The 23,993-nt window shown below is 44.6% G+C and overlaps 1 protein-coding gene across 2 annotated transcripts in view; it reads left to right on the top strand.

Moving 5' to 3' along the window:
• sdsl (serine dehydratase-like) overlaps nt 1-21,806 on the top strand; it is a 24,973-nt gene extending 3,167 nt beyond the window's left edge. The window contains exons 2-10 of one of the 2 annotated variants that reach the window (XM_061795185.1): nt 1,496-1,574; nt 12,105-12,267; nt 12,346-12,388; nt 12,475-12,614; nt 12,739-12,827; nt 12,918-13,151; nt 13,261-13,391; nt 13,490-13,576; nt 21,451-21,806. In XM_061795185.1, coding sequence (XP_061651169.1) covers nt 1,570-1,574; nt 12,105-12,267; nt 12,346-12,388; nt 12,475-12,614; nt 12,739-12,827; nt 12,918-13,151; nt 13,261-13,391; nt 13,490-13,576; nt 21,451-21,557 — 999 coding nt within the window. In that variant the 5' untranslated portion in view covers nt 1,496-1,569 and the 3' untranslated portion in view covers nt 21,558-21,806. The remainder of the gene's footprint in view (nt 1-1,495; nt 1,575-12,104; nt 12,268-12,345; nt 12,389-12,474; nt 12,615-12,738; nt 12,828-12,917; nt 13,152-13,260; nt 13,392-13,489; nt 13,577-21,450) is intronic. The other variant, XM_061795186.1, reaches the window with a different exon arrangement.
• Nucleotides 21,807-23,993: the final 2,187 nt, after the last annotated feature.

Raw genomic sequence — 23,993 nt, 5'->3', positions numbered from 1 at the left:
AACACGTTTTGATAGCATACATTTCTATTTGGTGTTTAATACAAGAACGATTTGAGAGATGAGTGTTACTCGTCTCCTTTGAGAAGACTTTGTAACTTTGTGAGTTGTAAGCCGCCTCAGTTTTTCTCTGAGCAGCTCTTAAAACTTGCAGTGTAATAAAGACGATTTTATTTGTCACTGAAAAGAGGCCACAGAAGCATAATATTTGTTTATGTTTCAAGGAACAACCTGTTTCAGGGCGGCACGGTGGATGACTGGTTTGCACATCTGCCTCACATTTCTGAGGACCCGGGTTCAAATGTGGCGTTTGCATGTTCTCCAGTTTCCTCCCACACCCCAAATATATGCAGGGTAGGTTAATTGGGCACTTGAAATTATCTGTAGGTTGTTAATTGGGCACTTGAAATTATCTGTAGGTTGTTTGCTTATATGTGCCCTGCGATTGGCTGGCGACCAGTTCAGGGTGTACCCCGCCTCTCGCCCGGAGATAGCCGGGATAGGCTCAAGCACGCCCCGCGACCCGCATGAGGAGAAGCAGTGCAGACAATGGATGGATGGAAGCACAACAGAAAATTGATAGCTCGAACTTATTTCATAGTCAGAGCGGTAATCATGCAGTTCTGCTGAAGAGCAGCTCTGAGATGTTTCTCAATAGAATGCAGTACAAACTACATTTAATATTCAAATATGCAGTTTTGATGAGAGTAATTTGCATGTGTTTCAGCCTGGTATAATTATCAAGAAAGTTAAAGTAGATTCATGAGTCTAGAGTCAACTTTCATCATCTAAAAATGTTTATTAACGGTATAAGCAATGTTTTAAGGGGTGTTAGACTATCCTTTACTGTCACACAAGTGTCAAGGTAAACACTGTTGCTATTAATAATAATAATAAATAATATATAGTTCTCTTTAAGTGCATGATGAGGGCATAATACGAAAAACACTCGTTTTTAACATTCTTATTTGTCACACATTAGAAATAAGTTAATAATGACAACAAAATATGGTGGACCGACTCACACTTCATTGTCAGTAGGGATGAGACTCACTTTGTTTCAACTATGATTCAGTGAGGCATGTGGAGTTTTCCTATTCTCCTACTGCTTGCGAGGCTTTTCTCTGGGTCCTCCGGCTTCCTCCCACATTCCAAAAACGTGTTAGGTCAATTAAAGACTCTCAATAGTTTGTCCTAAGGTGCGAACGAGAGTGTGAATGGTTATCTGATGTCTGGATATGTGTGCCCTGCGATTAGCTGTCAACCAGTTCCGAGTGTACCCAGCCTCTTGCCCAAAGTCAACGAGGATAGGCTCCAGCTCACCCGTGACCCTAAGTGAGGATAAGCGATAAAGAAATGTGATGGATAATGGATTTAGAAAGCGACAGTATATTGAATTGATACATCTTAAATCAACGCATACTGTATTTTGTTTCTATACGTACGACTTACTTACTCACTGCTGTTAAACCAGTATTTGTAATGACGACTACTCCAGGGTGTCGTTCGCTTTGAACCCGAAGGCAGCTGGGACCAGGCTCCGGCTCACCTGCAACCCTGATCAGGACAGAAATGAGGTAGTATCAAAAATGAATGGATGGATGGATATTTGTAATGATCGTTAGTTCTATGATTAAAACACATCACACATACGTTGACTTCTTCCATTATCTTTTATTAAAACAAGATGAAAGAGGGATGAGCAAGAATGTAAAATTTGCCAACAATTTCTTTTCTCAGCATTGCAAAAAGCCAAGAGGAAAGAGAACTGTAGACCTATAGCGCGAGCAGCATCCTTATAGTACTGTAAATTCATTATTAGACCACTTCAATGTTCTAAAAACCAAGGAGCAAATCATCGATTTTATACAGAATACAGCAACGCCAAAAGGAAGCATTATTCATAATGCAGAAGTTGAGCTCCTTCTAGGGTTGGGTGATACAGTTGTGCTCATACGTTTACATACCCTGGCAGAATTGATGATTTCTTGGCCATTTATTATCAAGCAAATGTCTTTACTCTTTTTAAATCATAATGACAACAGAAACTACACAAATGACCCTGATCAAAAGTTTATATCCCCTTGAGATGTTGGCCTGATAACATGCACAAAAGTTGACACAAATGGGGTTGAATGGCTACTAAAGGCAACCATCCACACCTGTGATCTGTCTGCTTGTAATCAGTGTGTGTATAAAGGTTCAGTGAGTTTCTGGGCTCCTGACAGACCCTTGCACTGGCATCTCTGGATTCTGAGTCAAGGGGAAAGCAAACAAATTGTCAAAAGAGAAAAGGTAATTGAACTGTAGAAAACAGGAAAGGGACATAAGAAGATATCCAAGGAACTGAGAATGCCAGTGTTCAAACTCTAATTAAGAAGTGGAAAATGAGAGATTCTGTTGAAACCAAACCACGATCAGGTCGACCAACTAAAGTTTCTGCCACAACGGCCAGGAAAATTGTTCGAGATGCAACGAAAAACCTGCAGATGACTTTCGCTGAAATACAGGACTGTCTGAAAAAAACGTGGTGTGGATGTTTCAAGATGCACAATAAGGAGGCAGTTGAAGAAAAATGGGCTGCATCGTTGAGTCGCCAGAAGAAAGCTATTACTACGCCAATGCCACAAAAAAATCAGGCTTACAATATGCCAAACAGCACCGAGACAAGCCTCAAAACCTCTGGAACAAAATCATTTGGAGTGATGAGACCAAAATTGAACTTTTTGGCCACCACTATAAACGTTACATTTTGGAGAGTCAACAAGGCCTATGATGAAAAGTACACCATTCCTAATGTGAAACATGGAGATGGATCGCTGATGTTTTGGGGATGTGTGAGCTACAAAAGCACGGGAAACTTGGTCAAAATTGATGGCAAGATGAATGCAGCATGTTATCAAAATACATGAGAGAAAAATTTGCGCTCATCAGCCCGGAAGCCGCGCATGGGACGTACTTGGATATTCCAACATGATAACGATCCAAAACACAAAGCCAAGTCGACCTGTCATTGGCTAGAGCAGAATAAAGTGAAGGTTCTGGAGTGGCCATCTCAGTCTCCTGACCTCAGTATCATTGTGCCGCTCTGGGGAGATCTCAAGCGTGCAGTTCATACAAGACAGCCCAAGAATTTACAGGAACTGGAGGCCTTTTGCCAAGAAGAATGGGCGGCTTTACCATCAGAGAAAATAAAGAGCCTCATCCACAACTACCACAAAAGACTCCAAGCTGTCATTGATATTAAAGCGGGCAATACATCGTATTAAAAACTGGGGTATGTTAACTATTGATCAGGGTCATTTGTGTAGTTTCTGTTGTCATTATGATTTAAAAAGAGTAAAGACAGTTGTTTGATAGTAAATGGCTTCACCCAAGCTCTAACCATGAGTGAAAGAAAAGTTTTTGTGTTATCATTCATATTCTCAGAAAAATGGCCAAGAAATCATAAAATCATAAATTCTGCCAGGGTATGTAAACTTATGAGCACCACTGTATATGTCACCCTCGATATAATCGTGAACCTTGCTTTAACGATGTGCAATTTTACACTATCGTGTATTCATACTGTCTCAAAAAGAAAACTGAACGGGTGCATAGAAGGAAGAGAGAGGAGAAAGCTCATGAAAGTCCTCATTCGATAACTCAGCGGACATGATTTAGTCATTTGACTCAGTGGCAAGCGAAGCAAATGCTCGCTTTCAAACTCGTGGGCCAACTCTGACCAACCGACTCAGGAGTTTAGCAGCTTACAAGTGGGTGAAAGGTCATTATGAACCTTAATGTACATGTACTGCATATTTTCTTTGTTGGCCAACAGGGGAATGACACAGGCCATTCAATGTACTTGCTGGCTTCACAAATGCAGCCAGTTTCAAAGTGAAACAAAGAGAATGGAGAATGGACGTTGCTATTTCGATCATCCATTCACTGGAGGATATATTCATTCAGGATAACATTTACAAAGAAAACTGTGCGCGGTCAAAGTCATCCCGACTGCTGGTGAGGTTAATGGAGAAGCTAGCTAGCATATACCTACGGTCGCACCGTAAGTAAATATCTCAGTCTCCCGTCACCGATCACCCACTGCTTTACCTATTTAAGCTCTATTACTAATGCTGGCCGATAAACTTGTTACCGGAAATAAACAAAGATTCCACGGTCATGAGGTCACATATCGTCATAGTTAACTAGTAACTGTAATGGAATACATTTCTAAAATCTGAATCAGAATCATCTTTATTTGCCAAGTATGTCAAAAACACACAAGGAATTTGTCTCCGATAGTTGGAGCCGCTCTAGTACGACAGTAGACAACCATTTTGACAAAAAATACTGTTGATACATAAAAACACACTACCAGTGTTTCCACAGTTACCTTGAAAAAGTAACTTAGTTACTTTCCAGATTATTTGCTCTTAAAAGTAACTAAGTAAGAAAAAAGTAACTCCGGCCGCTCCACTTCATGTTGATATGCAGACTTGTCATTGTCTTTGATGCGGCCAATGACTGTGGTGTCGTCTGCAAACTTCAGGAGTTTTGACAGAAGGGTGGTTTGAGGTGCAGTCGTTCGTGTAGAGAGAGAAGGGCAGCGGAGAGAGGACACATCCTTGGGCGCACCAGCTACACCGAGCGGACTGCGTCACAGAGCTATCGTGGAAAGCAAAAGGTGGCGGAATATGCTCTACAGCAACAAGAAATCTTGTACTGGATGTCACGGAGCTCAGCATACACTGCAGCCCGGACTTGGAGTCGCTGTTTTTAAACTGGAAGTCATTGTACTCGCCACATGAGTTTGCTTCATTCATACTTGCCGGTGTTCCCTTGCGGAGATACAACCATTGAGAAGGTCAACCATTGCTAACGCACTTCACCAATCAGGCCTTTATCGTAGAGTGGCCAGACGGAAGCCACTTCTCACTAAAAGGCACATGGCAGCCCGCTTGGAGTTTGCAAAAAGCACCTTAAGGATTCTCAGACCTGCAGAAACAATATTCTCTGGTCTGATGAAAGCAAAATAAAACATTTCGGCCTGAATTGCAAGTGTCATATCTGGAGAAGAAGAGGCACTGCTCATCACCTGGCTAACACCATCCCTACTGCGAAGCATGATGGTGGCAGCATCATGCTGTGGGGCTGTTATTCTGCTGCAGGAACTGTGTGACTCGTCCCCATAGAGGGTAAGATGACAGCTGCCAAATATAGAGAAATTCTTCAAGAGAACTTGGTCCAGAGTGCTCTGGAACTAAGACTAGGGCGTCGATTCACCTTTCAACACGACAATGACCCAAAGCACACAGCCAAGATCACAAAGGAGTGGCTTCAGGAGCTGCCTGTGAATGTCCTTGAGTGGCCCAGCCAGAGCCCGCACTTGAATCCAATCGAACATCTCTGGAAAGACCTAAAAATGGCAGTCCACCGACGCTGCCCATCCAACCTGACTGACCTTGAGAGGATCTGCAGAGAAAAATGGGAGAAAATGCCCCAAAACAGGTGTGCCAAGCTTGTAGAGACATACCCAAGACGTGAAGTTGTGAATGCTGCCAAAGGTGCTTCAACAAAATATTACACCATGGGTGTGAATACTTATGTACCTATTAATGTTTACATTTTCAATAAGTTTGCACAACCGTCTGAAAATAAGTTTTTACTTAGTCATTATGGGATATTTTGGCGGCACGGTGCACGACTGGTTAGAGCGTCAGCCTCACAGTTCTGAGGACCCGGGTTCAATCCCCGGCCCCGCTTGTGTGGAGTTTGCATGTTTTCCCCGTGCCTGCGCGGGTTTTCTCCGGGCACTCCGGTTTCCTCCCACATCCCAAAAAAATGCATTAATTGGAGACTCTAAATTGCCCGTAGGTGTGACTGTGAGTGCGAATGGTTGTTTGTTTGTATGTGCCCTGCGATTGGCTGGCAACCAGTTCAGGGTGTACCCCGCCTCCTGCCCGATGACAGCTGGGATAGGCTCCAGCACGCCCGCGACCCTAGTGAGGAGAAGCGGCTCAGAAAATGGATGGATGGACGTTAAAATAAATGAGATAGGGATCAACAAAAGCAATAAAAACAGATAAGTAAGGATGAGAGGAGTGCTGTGTCACGACCACGTGACCACCCACACAGCTGCTGGAAGGCAACGGGTTCTCGGAAAGAGGTAGATGTTCGTTTGTGGCAATTTTTATCATTGTTTATGGCTACACAGTAATTATAGTATGACTATTTTATGCTACAGAAACACAAAATATTTTCTGTGAGCATTTTACAACCACGCTGCACCCATTGCTCTGCCAAATGCCTCATTTACGTGCCGTCATTTCCTTCTACATCATTTTCGGTGCGCCATCAAGTGGGCCAGCACCAAGAAAGGAATCATCAGATGTTCACTAAATACAAAAAAAAAAAACTTAATCAGGATTTCGCCATCTTCTCTCGCATTGGTTTGGGTGAAAATAAGATTTTGAAAACAAAAAATAGTTGTGGATTCCAGTTTATATAAATTGAGTTTTTAGGGCAAGTGATGTCATGAGAAACATCACTGTAATTTTGACGTCAACTTGGAGAACCCCTCGAAATTTTGGCCTGTATAAGTTTATGGGCGGATACTTTTTTTCCACACAATATTGTTGTTTTTTTCCCTTTTCACATAGAGGTACAAAAATGCAAACATACATTTAACTAATTTACCATATATAAAGCACATAAAAACTAAATAAAGTACACCTCAGCTTAACAAAGACTGACTTAGCCACAGGGAACAGTCATGTTATCACACATCCGAGGTAACAAGTCTAAGGCTCAAGTGATTTCTTGCACAGTAGTTAAAATTATTCAGGTCCAAGATAATTCAATTATGGTTGCCAGATTTTGTGGAATTGGACCACTTTTTGATGTAGAATCTTCTTTTCCTTTTGGGTTTTCCCATGAGGGGTCGCCACCGCGTGTAATCCTTTTCCATGTAAGCCTATCTCCTGCATCCTCCTCTCTAACACCAACTGTCTTCATGTCTTCCCTCACGACACCCCTCAACCTTCTCTTTGGTCTTCCTCTTGCTCTCTTGCCTGGCAGCGCCATCCTCACATCCCTCTACCAATAATACTCACTATCTCTCCTCTGGACATGTCCAAACCATCGAAGTCTGCTCTCTCTAACTTAGTCTCCAAAACATCTAACCTTGGCTGTCCCTCTGATGAGCTTATTTCAAATTTTATCCAACATGGTCACTCCTAGAGCGAACCTAAACATCTTCATTTCTGCCACCTCCAGCTCTGCTTCCTCTTGTCTCTTCAGTGTCTCTAAACCATACATCATGGCTGGCCTCACCACTGTCTTATAAACTTTGCCCTTCATCTTTGCAGAGACTGTTCTGTCACATAACACACCTGACACCTTCCTCCACCCATTCCAACCTGCTTGGACCCGTTTCTTCACTTCCTGACCACACTCATCATTGCTCTGGACTGTTGACCCCAAGTATTTAAAATCATCCACCCTTGCTATCTCTTCTCTTCTCTTCCCCCACCACCCCTCTCATTCATGCACATATATTCTGTTTTACTTCGGCTAATCTTCATTCCTCTGCTTTCCAGTGCATCCCTACATCTTTCTAACTGTTCCTCCACCTGGTCCCTGCTTTCACTGCAGATCACAATGTCATCTGCAAATATAATGGTCCACGGGGATTCCAGTCTAACCTCATCTGTCAGCCTATCCATCACCACTACAAACAGGAAGGGGCTCAGGGCTGATCCCTGATGAAGTCCCACCTCCATCTTAAATTCCTCTGTCACACCTACAGGACACTTCACAACTGTTTTGCTGCCCTCATATGTGTCCTGTAATATTCTAACATACTTCTCTGCCACTCCAGACTTCCACATGCAATACCACAGTTCCTCTGTGTCATTGGCTTTCTTTAGAGCTATAAAGACACAATGTAGCTCCTTCTTTTTTTACAACCGGTCCTGTTCAACTGCATGGCCTTGCAGAATGGTGGATCTGTATGCCTTTGTGCTGGAACAGCTTTGCTGTGCAATAGGGGAGTTTGAAATACTCCCTCTTCTTAAATTATTTAATTATTCTGATGTTGATTGAAAATGCAGCCGGACATCTTTATTTGCCAAGTATGTCCAAAAAACACACAAGTAATTTGTCTCCGGTAGTTGGAGCCGCTCTAGTACAACAACAGAGAGTCAATTGACAGAGAACACTTTCGAGACATAAAGACATTGACAAAAAACAGTCACTGAGCAATGAGGGGTTAATAGTTATCTGGTAATGCCGGTACATTTTTTATTTTTTTTATTTTTTATTTTTTTTGACAATTGTGCAAAAGATGCAGAGTCCTCTAGCTCTTAGAGCAGTTCGAATGACTAATATTGCAATAGTCTGGTGCAATGACATTGTGCAAAGGGCGCCGCGACTTCAAGGAGTGTATGCAGTTTAAAGTGACAAGTAGCGCGATAATCTGGGACAATGTTGATTGTGCAAATGTTGCAGATACTCCTCAATCAGTGTGCAAATGGAGCAGATGCTACTCTGGCATGAGTGGCCAGTATTGGTCAACAACAGATATGCAAATAGTGCAGCGTGGCGAGACTACTACAGTGATTGCACGAGTAATATATAATTGGCCCCACAGAAATGTGACAATGAACTCAAGTCAAAAAGTTGCCAGCATGTTGTAATGGAATTGTAGGTTAGGTGTTTAAGAAGTTGATCGCAAGAGGGAAGAAGCTGTTGGAATGTCTGCTAGTTCTAGTTTGCCCAGTCAACCGGGCGAGCGAAACCACAAAACACGTCCATGCCAACACCGAGACAGCCAACAAGGCAAACGGTCGGCCACACTCCCGCACCGACGGTCCTCTTCGCCCACTCCAGTCCCCAAACCAATGCAAGCACCAACGGCACAAACAACAGTAAAAAAAAAAAAAAAAAGCTCAACACCGAGCCAAAACCCCACCGCAGCAACTCCACACCACAATGAACCAGGACAAAACCCACACAAACGCAGCACCACAAATACCAACCCCGCACCCTACCGGTGAAAATCGTGAAAGGAACCAGCGCTCCACAGCACCCGGCCGTATCCATAAAAAAATAAAATAAAATAATAATTTTTTTAAATTAAAATTTACCAGCGCCGTGCAAAGCCCCACGCCCGTGCCAAAATGACGAGTCCTGGTGCGCACCCCCCAAAACTAAAGGCCATAAGCTCCAAAGAGGAAGCCGAGCCAAAACCCGCACACACAAATCACCCAACGCAATGAAACGGCTCCAAACATCCACCTCAACAATGCTACATCCAACCCCCAGCCGAAACACTAATCAATGAATACAAAGTCAACTGCCCCATCCCCACACACACCGCCCCCCAGCCCACAAGTCTGACACCAATACCACAAAGAACCCCGAGACAAGCCCCAGGAGTCCAACCAAGAGAGATGTGAAAACCCACCACCCACCCTATTACTATGGTTACCAAGTCCCCGACTGGCAACCATTATTCCTGTACCTTGACTGTGTGTGGTGGGGTGTAGTGCATTACAATTGGAGAAACTGGTGGGGGTGAGGTATGACGGTCAAAGGACAATAATGACCTGCCACCGTCACCCCCACCTACACCCAGGCCAATCAGCTCCCCAAAGGATACGTGAATGTATGTAGTGCATTAAAAATCTGCGGGAGAGAAGCATGCCGTGTCAGAGAGTGCAGAGACACCCGGCCAAGTGTCCGGCCCTGCCCCTCCCCCACAGACTGGTGTATGATGCATTAAAACTGGAGGACTGGCAGAGCAGTTAAGAAGGGGGTGTGGGGGGGGGGGATGTTTGGCGCGACCAGACCGGAAAACCAGTGTCAGCGCCCACCCCACCATACCTGGTGCCAGTCCCCCAGGGGACCCTGAATGAGATATGACTGCCCAATGTGCAGAGTATGTACAGTGTGAGTATTAAAAAAACGTTTATGAAGTAAGAGGCTATACTCCTGCGGGTCCGGCATGGCCCGACCAAGAGGGAGGAAGTAGGGCCGGGCATCGCCCGAATCAGGGCGACCCCGGCACCAACAACCCCCGACTCCCCCTGCAACATAAACCAAAATGAACATTCGACTCGGGGCTCCCCACACCCAGCACGAACATCAAACCCACTAACCAGAAGGCAATGCGCACGGAAACAACCCATTCGACCCAACACCCACCAATCAATGTCCCAGCCAAAAGCTAAATGCAGCATCGCCAAAACAGCCACCCGGGACCCCGGACTGCCCCACCAAGCCAAATAGTCCACACGCAAGCTTCAACCCGACCCCCCCGCTCCAAGCCCACAGCCCCCAACCCCGAAGGGCACACACTGGAACCCAGCACCCCGACATGAAAAGCAACCAGACATGGCACCGGTGACCTTCCTCCCTTCCCCTTCAATGGATGGATCCAAACACCACAAAACACAGACTGCTTCCATACCTCCACAGGAATGTCATCAGGACCAACTGCCTTTCCATTTTTCATCCTCTTTGGTGCCTTTCTAACTTCCCCCTGTATAATCATTGCCACTTCCTGGTCCACCACACTTGCCTCTTCTACTCTTCCTTCTCTCTCATTTTCCTCATTCATCAGCTCCTCAAAGTATTTTTCCATCTATCCAGCACACTTTTGGCACCAGTCAACAAATTTCCATCTCTATCCCTAATCCCCCTAACGTGCTGTACATCCCATCTCTGTCCATCTGTCTGGCCAACCTGTAGAGATAATTTTCTCCTTCTTTAGTGTCCAACCTGCCATACATGTCATAATATGCCTCTTGTTTAGTCTTTGTCACCTCTACCTTTGCCCAACATCACATCTCAATGTGTTCCTCTCTACTCCTTTTGGTCCTCTCAGTGTCTCTTCTAAACTAACCTCTTGTATGATATCCTGGACTGTGATGTTCCACCACTAAGTCTCATTCTCCCCTTTTCCACCAGAAGATACACCAAGTACTCTCTTGCCTGTCTCTCTGATCACATTGGCTGTAGTGGTCCATCTTCTGGAAGCTCCTTGTGTCCACCGAGAGCCTGTCTTAGCTCTTCCCGAAAAGCCGCACATCACTCTTCCTTTCTCAACTTCCGCCACATGGTTTTCAGCTCTGCCTTTGTCTTCTTAATCTTCCTCCTCACCACCAGAGGCATCTTACACACCACCATCCGATGCCGTCGAGCCACACTCTCCCCTACCACTACCGTACAGTCAGTAACCTCCTTCAGATTACATTGTCTGCACAAGATGTAATCCACCTGCGTCCTTCTATCTACGATTTTGTAGGTCACCCCATGTTCCTGCCTTTTCTGGAAGAAATTGTTCACTACAGAAATTTCCATCCCCTTTTTGCAAAGTCTACCACCATCTGTCCCTCCAAGTTCCTTTCCTGGATGCCAAACTTACCCCATCACTTCTTCACCATCATCTTTCCTTCACCAAATGTCCATTACAATCTCCACCAATCACTACTCTCTCTCTGTCTGGATGCTCAGAACTACTTCATCTAGCTCCTTCCAAAATTTCTCTTTCACCTCTAGTCACATCCTACCTGTGGGGCATAGCCACTAATCACATTATACATAAAACCCTCAATTTCAAGTTTCAGCCTCATCACTCTATCTGATACTTGTTTCACCTCCAAGACATATCTTGGCAAACTCTCCCTTTAAAATAACCATTACCAACCATTTCTCTTCCCATCTACACCATGGTAAAATAATTTAAACCCTACCCCTAAACTTCTAGCCTTGCTGCCTTTCCACCTGCTCTCCTGGACACACAATATATCAACCTTTCTCCTAATCATCATGTTAACCAACCCCTGAGATTTTCCTGTCATAGTCCCAACATTCAATGTCCCCACATTCAGTCCGAGGCTCTATGTTTTCCTCTTCTCTTTCTACCCAAGAACCCACTTTCCACTTCTCCTTCGTCTTCTCAAATGTTAAATTCTTCTGTGAGACTGTAATCTTTGGGTTATCAACAAAACTGGCATTATCATTGGCTTTAAGACACAGTACCACAGACTGTTCAGTTAATAGTCAATCTGATTATTAATTTAATTAACTAGGAATGTGTTGATAACTTTTCAATTCAGGTCAAGCTGTCACAACATGGCTGAACATTTCCACATAAACACACCCTTACTGGAGAGTGCTGCAATGTCCAAACGTGTGGGAACCACTGTGTATCTGAAAATGGAGAATTCCCAGCCCTCTGGTTCTTTCAAGATCCGCGGCATTGGGTACTTATGCCAACAGGTATATACGTTCCATATATACAAAAGCATGAATTATCAACGTAATTACCCTATTTCATGTAGATTCTTTTGTCTGCAGCTTATGTCGGAGTCAAAGGACAAAGGATTTGTCTGCTCCTCAGGTGACATCGCTTACAGAGCCTTATTATCACTGAATATTCATACCATACAATAGACGGTTGAGTTGTGACATGATGATGTATTTCAGGTGGTAATGCTGGAATGGCAGCTGCCTATGCCACCCAAAAAATGGGTATGCCAGCCACCATAGTAATTCCCTCATCAACACCTCACTTTGTTGTCCAGAGACTTGAGGATCAAGGTGCTACTGTCAAGATAGTGGGCAAGGTAAAGATCTTTACATGTCAATTTGGACCTCGATAGGCTGTTTTCGTTGACTTATTTTGTATTTGAAACTTACAGAAATAGAAAATGTTTTTTGAATGAAAAATATAAACAACCCTCTACACAGGTTTGGGATGATGCTAACGCTGAGGCTCTCAGACTCGTCGAAACAGAGGGACTTGCCTATGTGTCCCCGTTTGATCATCCCCTTATATGGTAGATAGCAATCACTTATTCTAGTATCACCACTTCAGTTCCCCTACATACTTAATATTTCCAATGTTTTTTCTGCTACACACACAAAAGGAAGGGAAATTCTAGTCTGATCACAGAAGCTGCAGCCACTCTCGGTCCAACTGTCAAGCCTGGAGCAGTGCTGATATCAGTGGGTGGAGGTGGGCTCCTCTGTGGGGTTGTCCAGGGCCTGAAGGACGTAGGCTGGATGGATGTTCCCGTCATCGCCATGGAAACAGTTGGTGCAGACTGTTTGAATGCTTCAGTTAAGGCAGGAAGGATAGTCACCTTGGATGACATCACCAGGTCAAATGACTTCTTTGGGCTTGCCTGAATAGCTAATAATGTCTCATTTGACACTCATCATAGGCTTGCTGAATTCAAAATTTCCCTGTTTTTCTTTATCACTCCCCAGTGAAGCTAAAAGCCTTGGCGCAAAGACAGTTTGTGTGAAAGCATTTGAGTACAGTCAGAGCAATGAGGTCACAATCATTTCTGAAGTGGTGACTGACCAGCAGGCTCTTCATGCTATGGAGACATTCCTGGGTGAGCTTCTTTTGGAAAGGGTGTTAAGGTTTAAGCCATTTTTTTCAACTAAACTACAAAGAAGGTGAAACGAGCCTAGTTTTTTGTGGCCTTTGTAGATGAGGAACATGTACTTGTGGAAATGGCATGTGGAGCAACACTTGCAGCTGTCTACAGTGGAGTTGTGCACCGATTACAGGCTGAAGGTAAGTCATCACTTTCATATGGATTTCTTAAGTGCTAAAGCACATATCCAATTGGTATCCATCAGTTCTGTTCACTTAGTGAAAAAGACAAGAGGCAGAAAATCACATCCACACGAGCGCCAGGAATTTACACTTTGTCCGGGTACTCCGGTTTCCTCATATAGTGGGGGAGGGCCGACTCATGCCAGAAACCCAAGTGCGTACTTTGGCCTCGTTTTAGCCACGCCCTCAGTACAACTCCGTACAACTGAGGTGGTGAAAAAGTGAAACGCTATTTCTCAACAATTCAGTACTAAATTTTTCTCAGTCTTTGCACATTATCAGCACTTTTATGTATTTAGAAACAAAATTAAAATTGACTGCGTCTTTAGCATAATCTTGACAAAAACAACCAGACCTCCTCTATTTGTGGGAGACCAAGTCCGACCATGAATATCGACTTTCCGCCAAAATCCATCCATCCATCCATCCATTTTCTAAGCCGCTTCTCCTCACTCGGGTCGCGGTTACTTGCGTTGACTTTAATATTTTGTTTGATGATCAGAAACATTCAAGTGTAATTTAGTTTGATAATTGAAATATCCATCCATCCATTTTCTGAGCAGCTTATCCTCACCAGGGTCGCGGGAGTGCTGGAGCCTATCCCAGCTAACTTCGGACAGAGGGCAGGGTACACCCTGAACTGGTTGCCAGCCAATCGCAGGGCACATATAAACAAACAACCATTCGTACATAAATAAAAATCCATCCATCCATTTTCTGTACCGCTTCTCCTCACTAGGGTCGCGGGCGTGCTAGACTCTATCCCAGCTATCTTCGGCCGAGAGGCGGGGTACACCCTGAACTGGTCGCCAGCCAATCGCAGGGCACATGTAAACAAACAACCATTCACACTCAGATTCACACCTAGGGGAAATTTACTGTCTTCAATTAACCTCCCAGGCATGTTTTTGGGATGTGGGAGGAAACCGGAGTGCCCGGAGAAAACCCACGCAGAACATACAAACTCCACACAGGCGAGGCCGGGATTTGTTCTTGTTCTTTCGGTCACGACCCACATCTCGTGACCATAGGTGAGGGTAGGAACGTAGATCAACCGGTAAATTGAGCTTTGACTTTCGGCTTAGCTCCTTCTTTACCACAACGGACTGATACAAAGTCCACATCACTGCAGACGCTGCACCGATTTGCCTGTCGATCTCCCGTTCCATTCTTCCCACACTCGTGAAAAAGATCCCAAGATACTTGAACTCCTCCACTTGGGGCAGGATCTCATCCCCAACCCGGAGAGGGCACGCCACCCTTTTCCGACTGAGGACCATGGTCTCAGATTTGGAGGTGCTGATTCTCATCCCAGCCGCTTCACACTCGGCTGCGAACCACTGCAGTGAGAATTGGAGATCACGGGTTGATGAAGCGAACAGAACCACATCATCTGCAAAAAGCAGAGATGAAATTCTGAGGCCACCAAACCGGACCCCTGTACGCCACGACTGCGCCTAGAAATTCTGTCCATAAAAGTTATGAACAGAATCGGTGACAAAGAGCAGCCTTGGCTGAGTCCAACCCTCACCGGAAACGAGTCCGACTTACTGCCGGCAATGCGGACCAAGCTCTGACACCGGTGGTACAGAGACCGAACACCCCGTATCAGGGGGTTCGGTACCCCATACTCCCAAAGCACTCCCCACAGAACTCCCCGAGGGACACGGTCGAACGCCTTCTCCAAGTCCACAAAATACATGTAGACTGGTTGGGCGAACTCCCACGCACCCTCGAGAACCCTGCCGAGGGTGTAGAGCTGGTCCACTGTTCCACGGCCAGGACGAAAACCACACTGCTCCTCCTGAATCTGCGATTAGACTTCCCGACGGACCCTCCTCTCCAGCACCCCTGAATAGACCTTACAAGGTAGGCTGAGGATTGTGATCCCCCTGACCACCACACCAGTCTGCCAATCCAGAGGCACTGTCCCCGATGTCCACGCGATGTTGCAGAGGCGTGTCAACCAGGACAGCCCCACAACATCCAGAGCCTTTAGGACCTCTGGGCGAATCTCATCCACCCCCGGGGCCTTGCCACCTCGGAGCTATTTAACCACCTCGGTGACCTCAACCCCAGAGATAGGAGAGCCCGCCTCAGAGAACACTGACTCTGCTTCCTCATGGGAAGGCGTGTTGGTGGATTTGAGGAGGTCTTCGAAGTATTCTCCCCACTAACTCACAACGTCCCGAGTCGAGGTCAGCAGCGCCCCATCCCCACTATACACAGTGTTGGTGGTGCACTGCTTTCCCCTCCTGAGACGCCGGATGGTGGACCAGAATTTCCTCGAAGCCGTCCGGAAGTCTTTTTCCATGGCCTCACCGAACTCCTCCCATGCCCGAGTTTTTGCCTCAGCGACCACCAAAGCTGCATTCCGCTTGGCCAGCCGGTACCCATCAGCTGCCTCAGGAATCCCACAGGCCAAAAAGGCCCAATAGGACTCCTCCTTCAGCTTGACGGCACACCAACGGGTTCAGGGATTTCCGGCACGACAGGCACCTTATGGCTGCCTCAGCGATAGAGGCGCGGAACATGGTCCACTCGGACTCAATGTCCCCCGCTTCCCCCGAGACGTGGGTGAAGTTCTGCTAGAGAGTCCTTCTGACAGGGGATTCTTCCAGACGTTCCCAGCAGACCCTCACAATACGTTTGGGCCTGCCACGTCGGACCAGCATCTTCCCCCACGATCGGAGCCAACTCACCACCAGGTGGTGATCAGTTGACAGCTCCGCCCCTCTCTTCATCCGAGTGTCCAAGACACGCTTCCGCAAGTCCGATGACACGACCACGAAGTCGATCATCAAACTGCAACCTAGGGTGTCCTGGTGCCAAGTGCACGTGTGGACATCCTTATGCTTGAACATGGTGTTCATTATGGACAATCTGTGATGAGCACAGAAGTCCAAGTTCCTTCCAATCACGCCCTTCCAGGTCTCACTGTCATTGCCCACGTGAGCATTGAAGTCCCCCAGCAGAATGATGGAGTCCCCAGCGGGAGCGCTCTCCAGCACCCCTTCCAAGGACTCCAAAAAGGGTGGGTACTCCGAACTGCTGTTTGGCGCGTAGACACAAACAACAGTCAGGACCCGTCCCCCCCACCCGAAGGCGCAGGGATGCTACCCTCTCGTCCACCGGGGTGAACCCCAGCGTACAGGCGACGATCTGGGGGGCAATAAGTATACCCAGACCTGCTCGGCGCCTCTCACTGTGGGCAACTCCAGAGTGGAAGGGAGTCCAATCCCTCTCAAGAGGACTGGTACCAGAGCCATCATATGTTTGTCATCATAGGGGTTTTTGGAGCTGTGCTTTGTCTGGTCCCTCACCTAGGACCTGTTTGCCATTTGTGACCTTGCCAGGGGCATAAAGCCCCAGACACGTTAGCTCCTAGGATCATTGGGACACACAAACCCCTCCACCACGATAAGGTGACAGCTCCAGGAGGGGTAAAAAATATAATTTGATAATTTAATATGATTTCATTTCATTTAAGTATAGATAAAGATTGTCCTTTGGTTTGACCTAAAATGTTTGTAGGAGTAATTGTATTCTTTTCTAGCATAGCCAAGTCCATTGTCCGTAAACAGCCATAATTAGCCCGGCGATTCTGATCACCTTCTGCCGCCAAGCTGCCATAGGCAGAGGCTCTTTGGCCTCCAGTGAGGTAGCTCATAAAACCCACAAAATCAGGAGTTCCAAAAATTTTAATACTGTGAAGAAATCACCATTTAATTCTCTGTTTCTGTAGAAAAAAAAAAATGACATTAGGGTCACATTAAATCAATCAAAATATAGTACTTTCAAAACGATATGTTAATCTTCAGTATTTGGTTGGGAATCCCTTTGCTTTAATCACTGCCTGGATGCGCTGTGGCATTGAGGAAATCAGCCTGTGGCATTGCCTGGGAGTTATGGAAGCCCAGATTTCCTTGATGCTTGCTGTCAGTTCTTTGTTTTTGAGTCTGATGCCTCTAATTTTCCTCTTGTTAATACCCCATAGATTCTCAATTGGGTTTAGATCCAGCGAGTTGGCTGGCCAGTCAAACACTGTGACGGCATGGGCATCAAACCAGGATTTGGTGCTGGAAGATTAAATCTGCATCTCCATACAGATCCTCAGCTGAAAGAATCACAAAGTCATCTAAAACATTCTGGTAGACTGTTGTGGTGACCTTGGATTTAAGAAAGCAGAGTTTACCAACACCTGCACTGGACATTGCACCCCAAATCATGACTGACTATGGATATTTCACACTGGACCTCAAGCAGCTTGGTCTCAGTTCTTCACCCGTCTTCCTCCAAATCCTTGGACCTTGATTCCCGAATGAAAGGCACACTTTACTTTCATCGGAAGAGAGGACCTTAGACCACTGGCCAACAGTCCAGTCCTTCTTCTCCTTGGCCTAATTGAGACTCTTCCCTACGTTGGCTCAGGTTCAGAAGTGGCTTGACCCGAGGAGCCCGACAGTTGTAGCCCAGCTCGCGGAAGCGTCTGAATATGATGGTTTTTGAAGCTGTGACTCCCGCCTCATTCCACTCTTTCCGGATCTCTGCTAGATTCTGGAATCTTCTCTGTATGATAATCTGCCGAAGCCTACGGTCATCTCTTTTGCTGGTGCATCTTCTCCTGTCGCATTTTGTACTTCCACGAGACTTTCCATTGATATGCTTGGACACAACACGCTGTGAACAGCCAGCCTCCTTAGCTATGAACCTTTGTGGCTTACCCATCCTATGGAGGGTATCAATGATGGTTTTCTTGACAATTGTCAAGTCTGCAGTCTTCCCCATATTGAACCCAACTGAGACAATTCAACCAAACTGCAGCAATTTAATGACACCTGGGGAAACATGTGCAGGTGCTTTGAGTTTAGTAGATGATTAGTGTGTGACACTCAGTTGAAAACATTTATGGCCTGCAAAATTTGGGCAGATTTCTGCACAGGATTACAATTTTGGGGAATTCCTGATTTTATGGGTTTTATGAGCTGGAAGCCCAAATTATGTAAAAATAAACAAATACTTGAAATTGTTTACATTTGAGCCCTGAATCTATAATCTATGAAAGTTAAACTTTTTGAATGGATTTATGGAAATAAATATTCCATGATCTATATTTTGTTTTTGTTTTTTGGAAAGGGTCTGTCTACTTCCAAAGATGCAATTGACATGAAAATTTCACCAGATGTTGGGAGGGACCCGAGTAATCCATACATACAAAGAAAATAGAACAAATAAACTCGGAAATTAAGTTGTGTGTAATAATGTGAAGTGACACAGGGAAACATTATTGAACACGCCAACTGGTATTTATTTAATGCTTTGTACAAAAGCCTTTCTTTGCAATATGACAGCTTCAAGACGCCTCCTGTATGGAGAAACTAGTCGCATGCATTGCTGTGGTGTAATTTTGGCCCATTCCTCCACACAACCAGTCTTCAAATCTTGAAGGTTCCGTGGGTTTCTTTTATAGACCTTGAGTTTCAGTTCTTTCCATAGATTTTTTTTATTGGATTCAAGTCAGGTGATTTGCTGGGCCATTCTAGCAGCTTTATTTTTTTTCCTTGAAACCAATTGAGAGTTTCCTTGGCAGTATGTTTTGGACTATTATCCTGCTGAAATTTCCACCATCCTCGTAGATGGCAGCAGATTTTTGTCAAGAATGTCTCAGTAGATTTGCCCATTCATCCTTCCTTCAGTAATGTGAAGTTTACCAGTACCATTTTCTGAAAAGCAGCCCCACACCATCATGTTCCCACCTCCGAACCTCACTGTTGGTATGGTGTTTTTAGGGTGATGTGTAGTGCCATTTCTCCTCCAAATGTGGCAATATGGCATCCAAAGAGTTCAATTTTGCTCTCATCAGACCAGACTATATTCTCCCAGTATATAACTGGCATGTCCAAATGTTGTTCAGGAAACTTTAAACAAGCTTTGATATGCTTTTTATTTTTTCAGTAATGGGGTCTTGCTTGGTGAGCGTGCATACAGGCCATGGCGGCGGAGTACTCACGATTTTCCTTGTGACAACAGTACCTTATAATTCCAGGTCTTTTTGAAGCTCTCCACAGGTGGTCCTTCGCTCTTAGACAACTCTTCTGATTATTCTTTGCACTCCTCTGTCAGAAATCTTGCGATGAGCACTTGATCAAGGCAAATTTATGGTGGTATGATTGGCTTTCCACTTGCGTATTATGGCCCCAACCGTGCTCACTGGAACATTCAGAAGCTTAGATATGCACCTGTAACCAATGCCATCGTTATGTTTTGCAACAATTAGTTTGCGATGGTCTTGAAACCGCTCTCTGCTCTTACCCATCATGAGATGTGTCTTGACTCACACCTTGGCAATAAGACCTTTTGTAGGCCATCAGTTACGACTGAACCAGCTCATATTCATTTGTACTGACAAGGTGCTGGATTGCTGTTTGATTTTAGGTGTTGTCTTCGCTTTCCATGCCTTTTTGCACTTCCCTTTCTTCATGTGTTTAATACTTTTTCCCTTACTTAATTTCTGATCTTTTTTGTTTTACTTTCCTTTTATGTATGGATTACTTGGGTTGTTCGCAGCATCTGGTGAAAATTTGAAGTCAATAACATTTTTGGAAATATATTTAGTGAGGAAAAATGGTGACGTTTTAAATACTTATTTCAGCCGCTATATATAAATAATTATAGTCACGAAAAAAAGACCCTTTGTTTCTTTAGTTGTTAATTTTTAATGCCTGCTCAAACTAAACGTACCTTTGTTTGGACAAAGTGTGACAACGTATTCTTATGCCACTGTGCAACAGCAGAGGTTCTTGCAGTTGGAGACTGCAATGGGGATCAGTGCCCCCAAAACAAAGAATGTGGACCCCTTTATGTTCCCGCCTCCGAATGAAGATTGTACGTACAGCACTCTAATTATTAAAATTGTGAGATTCTGTACACTGTACAGTGTACACGGAACTAATGTGCGAGGCTCAACATTTCTTTAGGTTCTGTCGTATATTATATCAAGGGTTCAACAGACAGCCGGACGCATTTCACAATGCAAGATTTTATTAACGACTCAAGGCAACGACGAGTTGGTCCGCTCAGAAACACTTGCGCAACATCGGCGTAATGCATCTTGTAACTGGTCAATTTTGGCTGTTAAAAACTTGGCAGTAAAATAAAATGGTTACACCAGAGGACCACAGCCAGGCCCCCCTCAATAACATTGATCTAGAGCCGCCACTGCTGTGCAAATTAGTTTATCATGCGCCGTTTGTAACGTCTGAACGTTGTATCTCGGTACCGTTAGATAACTGGAGACCCCTGCAGTTGAGTCATTAGGTAAGAAGAGTCTGGAGCCAGAGCTGTACAGCTACACATATATCCATCCATCCATTTTCTGAGCCACTTCTCCTCACTAGGGTCGCGGGCGTGCTGGAGCCTATCCCAGCTGTCATCGGGCAGGAGGCGGGGTACACCCTGAACTGGTTGCCAGCCAATCGCAGGGCACATACAAACAAACGACCATTCGCACTCACAGTCATGCCTACGGGCAATTTAGAGTCTCCAATTGAGGCATGTTTTTGGGATGTGGGAGGAAACCGGAGTGCCCGGAGAAAACCCACGCAGGCACGGGGAGAACATGCAAACTCCACACAGGCGGGGCCGGGGATTGAACCGGGGTCCTCAGAACTGTGAGGCTGACGCTCTAACCAGTCGGCCACCGTGCCCCCGCTACACATATAGTATCGGTCAAATCTAATTACTGAAGGTGTTGATGAATAATAACAATAGGAGGCCCTAAGGTAAAAAACCCAATTAACTATGGTACCCTAATGATGTGTGATTCATTTTAGGTCATCTACCGCTTCTCTTGGGCCCCCTGCTGGTAATAGTGTGTGGAGGCAGTAACATCGACGCAGAGCAACTGTCCATTCTCAAACAGAAGCTGCAGAGAAACTAAATGTTTTGGAGAGTAGTAAGTGTAGTTAGCACAACAGGAAATAATATATTGTAAGAAATAAGTTAACATAGCTGTCAATTTATAAATGTATGCAAGAAAAGTAAGCTTTTGAAGTGGTTTTGATTAACTAAATTTAAAAAGTTGATCTAATAAAATCTGAATGAAATATGATAACATTGTACAGTATTATGTATATTTTTTGACGTATTTTTGGGTTTCCAATAAAAGATCAATTACCATGCCTGCCCACTTGGTAGAGTCAGAGTCCATTATTCTGGCCCAATCACATCCTTTTGCTGTTTACCAGTCATTGTTTTACAAAAAAAAAAAAAAAAAAAAAAAACTTTACTGCTCCTGAGTATTTTGTTTTCTTGTTGTTTTATTGGCTGTTCTTTGTTTTTTGATCACAATAAATAGACTACATTTCACAGCTGAATGGTGTCTGTTTTGCATGTGACATCAGATTTCCTTTTCCAGTCGTGCAGTCAATTCAAATTATGCCTGGGAGGCAATTGCTAGGGAAACGAAACTCTCAATATTACTGATGAGTGGTAGGAGTTTGTCAATTACTATAATGCATTTGTTATAAAATTGGCAACTGGAATCTGACTCGAGTAGGGATCCACGATAACTATTGGACTGATAACTGTTGGCCCGATATTGGGGAGGGGGGGGGAATGACATCACACTCATCGGTCCGAAAACCAAAAAAACTGGACCGATAACAAGAGCTGTATCATTCCAATATTAACCTGCTGCGCACTGGTCACTACTCGCCAGCCTTTTGTATTGGCACCTTACAGTCATGGATTTTATGACCAAAATTCTTTGCTTACGACACCAAAAATACACGTAGTCAATATACGCAGTAAATTAGCTGATGGTCACCAGAACTTGCTGAAATTACAACCATCCAGTGACTTTGAGTTCATCACTGCGACACTCTGGGCAAGACCCAGTGGCCTACGAAGCAGCAGACTCTCTTCACGGTGTTCTAGCAGTTAACGTAACAACAGCAAACGCTGCTCCTAAGCATCTTCTTTTACAACTTTAGCTCACTGGACAATATATTTGATTATTTACAATTGGCATTAACATCAAAATACACTATGGCCCTCCTTCGTTTGGCAGGGAAATATGCAAGCGCGTATTCACTATGCGCGTATGCCGGCTTGCTCGATCAGCACCAACACGCGCCCCCGGCGCGCTTTGCCACCCACGAGGTCAAATGTCTTTAAATAAACATGAACATAAATGATCACCCGTTCTTATATTGTTTTAAAAAAACAAATATTTTAACTTGTGTAGTTTGAGAAGAAAAATAATTTAGTTATCAGTGCTATAGTATTGGTATAATAACGAAGGACATTAATACATCTAAATCTCAATCTTATTGTACAACCCCAATTCCAATGAAGTTGGGACGTTGTGTTAAACAAAAATAAAAACAGAATACAATGATTTGCAAATCATGTATTTAATTGAATACACTACAAAGACAAGATATTTAATGTTCAAACTGATTAATTTTATTGTTTTTAGCAAATAATCATTAACTTGGAATTTTATGGATGCAACATGTTCCAAAAAAGCTGGGACAGGGTCATGTTTACCATTGTGTGACATCACCTTTTCTTTTTATAACATTCAATAAACGTTTGGGAACTGAGGACACTAATTGTTGAAGCTTTATAGGTGGAATTCTTTCCCATTCTTGCTTGATGTACAGCTTCAGCTGTTCAACAGTCCGGGGTCTCTGTTGTCATATTTTACGCTTCATAATGCGCCACACATTTTCAATGGGAGACAGGTCTGGACTGCAGGCAGGCCAGTCTAGTACCCATACCCTTTTACTACGAAGCCACGCTGTTGTAACACGTGCAGAAAGTGTCTTGGCATTGTCTTGCTGAAATTAGCATGAAAAAGACGTTGCTTGGATGGCACCATATGTTTCTCCAAAACCTGTATGTACCTTTCAGCATTAATGGTGCCTTCACAGATGTGTAAATTACCCATGTAGCAGACATGCACGCCGCAACTTAGAGGCGTCACAGAGACTCGCGACCACCTGAGAACCCCCACTCCTCCACGCTGCCCTGCTGTGAGACGGCGACTAGGACAGGGCCTGGTATACGTCAAGTGGACCTTAACCTAATTAGCAGCTTCCCGTCAAATCTTGATTCCTGTCTTCAAAAGACTCCTTCCCCGACCAAAAGATTGGAGGGACACTCCCTTCAAGCAGACTGTGGTTAATATTCACCCATGCGCGTGAGGCGCCACCCAATGGCGTTGAGAAGAGGAACTACAAGCAGTACTTGCCTTTGTTTGACAACAGACGATAAAATGTCCGTTTTTATCCCTTGCAAACTGTAGAAATATTCTAAATGTATGCCTTGGTGTCCCCATTCTCACTTTGACAGGTCCTCTGCATGATTT

The sequence above is a fragment of the Phyllopteryx taeniolatus genome, chromosome 13 (genome assembly GCF_024500385.1).
Source record: "Phyllopteryx taeniolatus isolate TA_2022b chromosome 13, UOR_Ptae_1.2, whole genome shotgun sequence".
NCBI classification, from domain to species: domain Eukaryota; kingdom Metazoa; phylum Chordata; class Actinopteri; order Syngnathiformes; family Syngnathidae; genus Phyllopteryx; species Phyllopteryx taeniolatus.
Note: the sequence above shows the minus strand (reverse complement) of the source record. Positions and strands in the feature narration are given on the sequence as shown.